This window comes from Amblyomma mixtum, chromosome 1, assembly GCF_055824585.1.
Source record: "Amblyomma mixtum isolate Tamu chromosome 1, ASM5582458v1, whole genome shotgun sequence".
In the NCBI taxonomy this organism is placed as follows: domain Eukaryota; kingdom Metazoa; phylum Arthropoda; class Arachnida; order Ixodida; family Ixodidae; genus Amblyomma; species Amblyomma mixtum.
The window spans coordinates 266,613,946-266,623,264 of record NC_143012.1 but is presented as its reverse complement, the minus strand read 5'-3'; the positions used below and the strand labels follow the sequence as shown (position 1 = coordinate 266,623,264).

Here is a 9,319-nt window from a genome sequence, read left to right as displayed (position 1 = left end):
GTTAGAAATCCAGTCACTGCAATATATATTTTTTTCCTTCACCCTCAATGTCAGCGACGCAACAAGATTCTTAGTTGGGTCACCCCCGTAAAGTGCTACTTTCGCACTATAAGGAGTTGTACTGATAAAGCTCCAGCTTTTCTTTTTTTAACGTGAAATAATGCGGGAATAGCTGCAGCTGCTAAATGCCATATACAAAATCACTGACGAAACAAGGACGACGTTAGAGTAGTATGGGTAAAACGCAAAGTTTGGTTTTGAATTTGTTAAACGCTGCACGATTTATTTTGCCAAAATTCGAAAGAAGTTCAGTCCAAAGAACAGAGGACATTTTAGTTAGGGTGGTAGCACAGTGAACTAAGCAGAAAGTTATTTTTGTTTTTAATAATGGGCCTATTATTCTGGCTTCGCAAAACAATCTTATATACCAGAATTGAGGTCTCGGCTCGGATTAAAACAAGAACTCTGGTATTCCGTTCATACAAGAATTTTCATGTTATTATTTCATATTCACCACTGCCAATTTACTCACTTGTTTATTTGATTCACGCCGAAAACACTTTTTTTTCACACTCGAATGAATACACGCTATTCAGCGGAGCTATATCATAATTACATGAAAAGGGATTACCCTCCTTTAGCCTTCCGAAAACAAACGAAGTGCTGCAGGACTAAAGAAGTTTTATATGTTTCGCGCAACAGATTAGCCCTCTATTACTTTTAGCGCTGCCTGTTTAATATGTGGGGCTTATTCTGAACTGTTCCGAAGCGACCCTTCAAACCCGTGTCGTCTTTTGAGAGCAGCCGTCTTTTTCTGAAAACGCTCCTCAATACCGTACACCTTTGCAGAACTGAAACATTTCCCCCTCTTTCTTTCTTTTTAATAACTGTTTTCTTTTTTCCCGTCAAGACGACCGAGCGCTGAGGATCACATTAGAGAAAAAAAGATGAAAAGAAAGGTATATACGGAAAAAGAAGGGGAGAGGGGGGGCGGGGGGGAGCAGCTACCTTCCGCATCAAGTCACACGCCCAGCCTCCGCACACATTTTATTCCTCGCTTTCCCCACTGTCGATACTCTCGATCCTCGCCAGCCTCCCTCTCCCCACTTCCCTCTTTATTGCTTCTGCTTTCCTTTCTTCCCTTTCCTCCTCCCCTCCCGTATCCCCCTTGCCCACCGTCTTTCTTTTTCCCGAAGCGGCCGCCAGCTGAGACCTGATGCGCATGCGCACGTCCGCGCCCCTAGCCTCGACGCCAGGATCGATTGGAGCACGCGGACCCGTTCGGGCCCAAAACCCCGCGGCGCCAGAAATGTGCAGCTTGTCGCAAGCCGGGCACGCAGCTTTCCCGAGGTTCTCAGCGTACGCGCGCTTTCTGCAGCGCGGCGGGAAAGCGTGGTTTCGGCCAGCGGGCCGCCCGACGCCGGAAACTGCAGCGCCGACACCGCACTGCACGCCAGCTTAAGGCGAAGACACCGACACCATCGTGGCCGTCGCCGTGTTTTATTTCGGCGCATCCAACTGCTGCGTCTATGACTTGAGCTATCCTTAAGTGAGCAGTCTTCGAAGTGTGTCTTCCATCGGGAGTAACTTTTGAGGATGCGCTTTTACTGACTCTTGGGCGAGAGGAAGTGGTTGCCGCTTACGTCGGTCCTTTGAATGATACAAGTTCTTGGTGTTTGCGTGTGCCATCGTCTTCGCGTTTGTTGTCAGTGATGGGGTCGACAGAATTTCAAGGTATAGACCTAGATAGCTCATGTGCGTACGACCGCGGACTACAGTGCTTTCTTAAATAATAAACTGAGCGAAGTCATAGCTGCGATCCACTGTTAGGCGTCGAGCCCTTTGCTTGAGCAGCTCAGCCTGTGTGACAACCTGTGGTGCACTTCGGACTCTGCATGGGAGTGAAGAAGCCCATCAAAGAAAATGATGCATCTGATGACATTGCTGTTGAGGACATGGTGTTAGTACCGAAGATGACTCCTAGGTCTCCAGCCATGTTCAGGATAACACTCCTTCAGCTGTCGCTGCGTACAGTGTGCACGTTGCTACTGCTTTCATTGATGTCCACTTCGGCTTCTGCAAATGGTAAGTGCTTCCCTCTGGGCGTCTGTAACGTGCGAATGACAAGTCAGTGGCAAGCAGATATAACAGATTAATGTAGCTTCATTTAGACATTCCTAAGCACTGTAATGGCTGCTTGTTGAAGTAGTATCTTCTGACCTGTGTGTGATTCAGGTGCAAGTATTATTATTCAGTTAGCAGGGCAGGTAGCGTACATGCAAATGAGCAGTCTTGCTTTTGTGTACAACTATTTTCCATCTCTCAGTAAAAGCCCAGCGACATGAAACACTGTGAGGATATTCTAATTTCATTAATAAAATTGCAATTGTTATTTATACATTCATTTTCTGAGCCCTTAGCTTTTTTCACACCAAAGGACGCCACTCGCGATATTAGGGAAGCAGTCTTGCGGCCGCTGTAAGACATTAGATGAGTCAGGCGCTGTAAGGCCATTAAAGCCATTTGCTTGAGCGATAGACTGGCACCGATAAAAGAAAATTAGCATTCTTATACTGAGAGGCAGGGTCGGGACGTTGTGATGCCAGAGTATGATGCCTAACCAGTTGCTGTTGTGTTGAAAAAAGCACATCCCTCTGTACTGCCCTCCACACACAATATTATATATATATATATATATATATATATATATATATATATATATATATATATATATATATATATATATATATATATATATATATATATAGCTAGAAGTAGTTGACAGACAAAAGTTCAAAAAAACCTTAGAGCTATAGGAATATTTACACGAAAGATCAGTCTTCTAGTCCGAGCATAAGAAAGCATCGGATAAGATTTCTGTTTGGTTCAGTCTACTATCTATCCCTGCACTTTCAGGTTCGCTGTGGTTTTTATGCATTATTATATATATAATTCGAAAAACAAAAAAATGAAGTTTGGTTTAGAATACTCTTAGGAAACGCATCGGGATCGTTTATTTACCAGAGCAGCACAAGAAAATATATCCTCTCTGTTAATCGCTAGCAAAGATTTAGTAAATATTCAACATATGAAAGAAGCTAGGAAGCTACTCGGGCTAGAACAGGATGAAAAGAAGTTTTGTCTTTTTGTGTTGAACTGCGGGCTTGCTACTTGGAAACTGAAATTTCGCGAAAGCGGGTGAGCAGTTATATTAGAAAAGAGAATGTTTTAGAACAAGTGCTACAATGCCTGTTAATCACGCTCATTGTAATCTCTACACACATATCAGGAATTGTACTTACTAAACATGTTGTTACCGCAGATGCGATGAATATTAGTCGAGAAAGCATGTTTTTTGAGTAGAAATCTGGTTTCGTTCTTTTTTCTATCCTATCACAGATATCAACATCAGATAGCGGCACACAAAATATTAAGTCACTTGATGCTTTCTGCTTATATACACTGAAATACTAAAATAAACTGAAATAATTGAAAAAAAAAACTTTTCATATTATTGAAAGCGTTATTCCTACCCTCTGAGGTTCGCATAAGCTGAATCTATTGATTTGTGCATAACCGCTGTTAACTTACATCGCTAATCCGGCCCGTTCTTGAGAAGAAAAAGCTACTGCAGTCATAACTTTGCAGCGTATCCGGTGACTGGTAACTTATGCACATATGCGTTCACAGGCAAGGCTCAGCCATCGTAATAATGCAAGCAATGCTGGTACTCTGGTCGTAAACCATTTCCGTATGACATCGTCGCTTCGCCATTGCCTAATCATTGTTTAAGAGTAACAGCGCCGACTACGACCTTTCCTCATTTATAGCCACTGCCTCGGCTGCTAGCGTTCTTCATTAAGCGCGCGGAAATGACAGATATGGTGCATGAAACATTATTTCTTTAATAAAAGCTGAAAGGCTACCCGTGTACATCGTTCGCATTAAATAATTCCGGGGCCAGGCCCGTTCGTTTCGCAGACTGCAGCGTCAGCCGTATCTTAGGCGTCACAAAAGAACAATAGGGGCGTAAACATCGTAATTCTGTACGACCGTCGGCCGCCCATCTGCGTAGACTGCGCGTCACTGATCTACGGCCCCGCGCTTTTACTTTGCTAAAAGCTAGATGCTGCTTACATGGGTCTTTTAGTTTCTTCGTGGGATATCGTCCCCGGTTCTAAACTGAAAGCCGCACATGTTGGAACCTATGCTTATGTCTGGCTTATGTTAGACGGCTGGACGGCGAGATGATTACGAGAAGTACGGGATGGATACATGGTTACAATGTAAGCAAAATATTACATGTGGCTCTTACGTGCGACCTCTACGTTGGCTTTTATGACTATAACGGTTTGGGAGTCACAGACGTCTTGAAGGCATTCTTTCTGAGTCCTGCTTACAGGATTATGCAGAGGTAACGTCCCGTTCAAAACATTTTTTTTTGCGCATCATTTTTTTCATACAATATGTTTCGGCAAAATATCGTGTTTTAAAAAATATTCATAACCTCAAGAATGCCTATAATAACCTTTAAAACCTCAATGAAATGCAGGCGGTAAAGGTTATGAGCTGCAATGCGAAATTCAACGCCACAGTGATCAATACTTTATAGTTAACGAGCACGCTGTTAGTATTCTTGCCTTAACACGTCCCTGAACTACACGTGCTTGACCCATTAATGAGCCTATTATATATGAGACGTCAAATGTTTGTTCTCTGGATTAATCACCCGCCTCTGCACAATGAAACTTCGGAAGGAGTTACGGATGGTAAGATAAGAAGAACAATTTTTCTATGAAAATGACTACGAAAAGGTATCACAGCCCAACCATTCTTCTTTCGTCGTTGCGGCTTCTGATGCTCGGTTCTCGTTCACAGCAAGGACAATCTTTATATTTTTCATCACACAGTCGGAAGTGCAAATGACGCGGTCGTGAAACAAAGGATCTTTTGTCTTTATTATTTTTTCCAGCCTCGAACATCGATGTCGACACGTAGAAACAAAAATGCTTGTTTGCGCGTCGCAGCGCGCTCTGTTTTATGATCGGCGTAAAAGTTTTATGGCACGTATGATGATAAATAAACAGCACCACACGTAGATGGAGCAACCGCGTCTCAGTCGCTGCCGAAACGCGACGGCACCATCGCGTTCGGGTTCGGAATGTTGATACCTCACCTTCCCCTCTATCCGTCTCTCATCTCGGAGGCTCTTCTAGGAACGGTACTTCGCACCGCGGGCTCCGGGGGACAAAGCAAAGAGCAGCACGATTAAATAAACAAAGAAAACGACATCTTACAAACACTGACAGGCAGGAGCCGCGCCGGCATGCCCTGACACCTTGCCGGGCTGTCACGGGCGCAATGCAAGAAGGAACCCAAGATCGCGCCGATGGCAAGGAAAACAAGTAACAGCAAGAACGGATTCAGCGGAACGCAGCTTCGACCCGTCTGTTGCTGGTCATGCCAAATAAGTAATGAGTCGGAAGCGCTTATAAATTACGTCTCCCCCGCTCGCGCGTCGTCCGCCGCACATAACGCTTTTACTTTTGTTCCTTTTTGCAAAGCGACCATTTAAGCGCCGTTTTCGACACGCTCGTCTTTGTTTGGTGTACGAGTTAAAGCAGGAGTTATGGTTAATTTTAACAGTATTTGCGGCTGCTCATGGCTTCGCAGAAATGACTTCATGCTCGTGTTTCGGGGAAGAATGCTTATCACGCAAACAGAGGGAAATAGACAGAGAGAGGGAAAAAGACAGCAAAGGGAAAACAAATTGCAATTGCTGTTTATTTGCGGTGTCGGAGCTGGCTGCAAGCGTGGCGAGAAGCCTTAGCAGTGAGCATCCGTAATGCGATTGCCACTGACATGGCTGTATTTGTGTGCCGCTCGTTCAGGCCGCGCACAACATCCACTTGTAAAAACAAATTTCCAAATGAGGGATGATCACGACCAGAAATGCGACGGGGGGGAGACGCGGGACAAGCAGAAAGGTGCCGCTGTCGGTGGGAAACCAATAAAAAAGAGAGAGAGAAAGAGCCTCGTGCCGGGTCCTTAATTAACACGCATTTGTTTTTCAGTTTCGCCAGGGGCGTTTTCAGAGTCCGATGTAAATGAGTGATGATGGGATTTGTCGGTTGGGACAGCTCAACTTGGAATACCACAGCGTTCTACATGGCTTTCGCCTCGGAATTCTTTTTTTTTTATTCCTGTTATCTTTATTTGTAGTCCTTTTGTTTTTTCTCTGTATTCGCCTCTCGCATTGCACGGCAGTTGTTTCTGGATCTGTGTTTTCGCAGAGGCTTATGGACCCACGAATGAGAGAGGGATTTGTAGTCACTCTCGAGGTCCCTGTACAAACGCCGCTCGCTACGCCAGGTAAATGTTGACTCTGGGAACGTTTGTATTCTTTTATTTGCAGCTACGCTCGAACGAGCACCACAGAAACATTATAATACAATGACTGTGGAGTGAGTAAAGTTCTCTAAACAGCAATGCACTTAATCGCTTTTGTTAGCGAGCGAGATGTGCAGCATAAGAGCGTTCTTCCTGTTTACATACCAAAGGCGAAGCAAATTTCTGTTCCAGTGGATTACAAAAGGAATTTGTAGAGAAAACAAAAGCGTTTCTATAATCGAGAAAGCATCAGGGCAAGGACAACATCTCCTTAGGCGCATCAAAGCTAGTGTTATTTTTAAGGCTTGTGGTTGCAAATGAGAGTCGGTTACCCCAACGGTACGACGAGGAATCAGCGCAGCTGTTTCCCGAATGAACTGAATGTATAACAAGTTGGGTGACAGTTTTTGTCCTCTTGAGTTAATAGATATCCATTAAACGAGGAGATGATTTGCTCTTTCGTTTATTGGCTCTCTCCTGTTTTCTTTTCTTGCATCTTGATTATATGTCTCCTTGAGGCCAGGGTAACGTGCGCATGGAGGCGTAATCGCTATCACACTGAATTCCCTGCTGAAATTTAAATCACTGCATCTGCTTCCTGCTGTTGCTGACTGCAGTAGAAAGGTTTTGAGAGGGAAGAACCATTACTTCACGTAGAGAAAGTATTCCTTGTGCTTCGTGAAGTCGACTTTGCAGTCGACACCAGAGACGATTGGAGAAATGCGATCGTCACCTACAGTAGTGAAATTCACCAATTTCAAAATGGTTCTCTGAAATGCTTTTCGTGGCGTGGGGCGGCGTATTCTTGCAACTTGCGCCCACCCTATGGCTATGAAGCCACCATGAAGCACAGGCTGCGTGCGCAGGGTGGTCAGGTGGTCAAGGGCGAGTGCGTTCTCCCCGGCCACTACGAATGTAGCAGGAGGCGCGATGCGGACAGGACGACACCGAAGATTATGCAAAACAAGATAGGAGGGGAAAGACTTAATATCTAAACGATATCAAGGCAGCCAGCCCTGAGAAGGCGCCCTGGCACCTTAGTCGAGGAGCTCTCTGGCCCCTCCCTCCAACATGGCCCGTTAAATAAGTCGTAGCTGGTCGAGAGCTGCGTGGCTAAAACAGCAGCAATCCAGGAGTAGGTGTGTATGGAGAGAGCGTGGAGATGATGTGATTAGAGGGAGCATGGGGTGACACTGCAGGTGGTGTGCGGGGTGCATAAGGTTGGTGTGGAAGGCATAGGCGATGTGAGGTGACTGGGATGGAGTATGTCCAGAGTTGCCGGCAGTAGGTGCAACGGGTGAGACTGAGTGTGTGATGTGGTGGTGGGTATATGGCATGGGAACGGCGGTAGTTTAGGGGATACGACTTTATTCGAGAGACGCGATGAGATTGAGTATTAGGCAAAATTGGGAAAGGCATCCACCCATGCCCGGAAGTTCTTTTCGCGGGAAAACGCATTTGGCCACTCAATTCCAGGGATATTCTCGTGTGCCGGTCCCCATGTGATTGTCACTTGAGTGTCGAGGGTCAGGTAGTGTGTAGAGTATTAGAGCGGAGAAATGTGGGGCAAACTCTCGCAGGAGATGTTGGTGTGCTGTTTGCCAGTCTGCATAATGTGGTGTGCTTAGCCTGTAGTGGCGAGCGTCCTGTCCAGAAAGGTCACTACATGATCATCACATCATCAGGGTAGCGTGAGCTATTCCAAACACCACGATGACGAAACTGAATGCTTCGTAAAAAACGTGTTTAAGAATGCGAAATGAGTTGACCTTCGCGTGAAAATATGTTTTCCACATGTTCAGAGTCGGAAAAAAACCACTAAGGGTTAAATTAACAACTTCAAAGCACTATTGGCAGAAGCTCTGAGAGGAGTCTTCAGTTTCTTCAGCAGCCGCAATGCAATATCCCTACGCTAAAGAGAAAACTGTCAAACATTTTGCTCCCTCTTTCTCTTCAAGAAAAAGTGAAGTGACAGGGGTTGTTGTACTGCACCAACCCGCCCTGCCGTGTGCGAACGCCTACTTCCCAAACAGGCTAGATTAAAATATCAGATTGTGGACAGCTTTATTTCTTGAGCCTACCTATGCCTACAGGGCAACACTCTCTGGCCAGCAGCTGAAAACGCTAAGGTGATGAAATTTACTAAGCCCCGTCTGCAGTTCCGGCTCTGAAAGAACGCTTTTAATCGAATGCGACTACTTGAAAAGATGCATGCATGGGAACAGTAAAAAGAAAGAGGTTTAGATAAGTCAGCCAAGAGGTAAAGCACTAATCTCGAAGCACTAACAAGCCAAACGTGTAATGTCAAAATTTATAAGAGACCAAAAGCAGGATGTCACACAGAAAAGATTTGTGCAGGAAGTCGCACACGATAACAACCGGCATGGATGTGGTCTAGAACTGTGGAGCAGAGTTGTAGACCACGATACTAGGAACGAGGGATGTGGTGGTAGCAAGAACTGTATCCCACAAGAGAATTGAAGGCACGAGGAGGTAAGCGTATAAGTACGGTGGAGAGAGACAAAGGCAGTCCGTAGTCGGTGAGCTTAACCTCTGGCAAATGCGGCCAGATTTCTTAGTTTGGTATTGGGGAAGGAAAAAAAAAAGAGCGGGATAGCAGAGCACTAATAATACGTGCACACGTGAGTGCAAAATTTGGCCCTTAAACAAAGCATTGAAACTCTAGTCAAGGACTGTACTGCACCACCAGGTATTGAGCACGTCAACTATTAATGAGTTGGACGTTCAAAGGCTTCATGTTTCGCACAGCCAGAGGCTTTGATCGTCGAAGTGAGAAGACACACAGATGAGAAGTTTGATGTATTATTTGTATTGACAGTTTTGATGCGCCAGGCAGGTAGTGGCCGCTGATACGGATTATGAGAGGGAAATAACTAGAAGAATAAGAATGGGGTGGAGCGCATATTGC

The 9,319-nt window shown here is 45.2% G+C and overlaps 1 protein-coding gene across 1 annotated transcript in view; it reads left to right on the top strand.

Annotated features, from left to right (window-relative positions):
- The first annotated feature begins 1,326 nt into the window (after positions 1-1,326).
- LOC149371621 (cell adhesion molecule Dscam1-like) overlaps positions 1,327-9,319 on the top strand; it is a 398,608-nt gene continuing 390,615 nt past the window's right edge. The window contains exon 1 of the mRNA XM_089565877.1: positions 1,327-2,085. Coding sequence (XP_089422003.1) covers positions 1,896-2,085 — 190 coding nt within the window. The 5' untranslated portion in view covers positions 1,327-1,895. The remainder of the gene's footprint in view (positions 2,086-9,319) is intronic.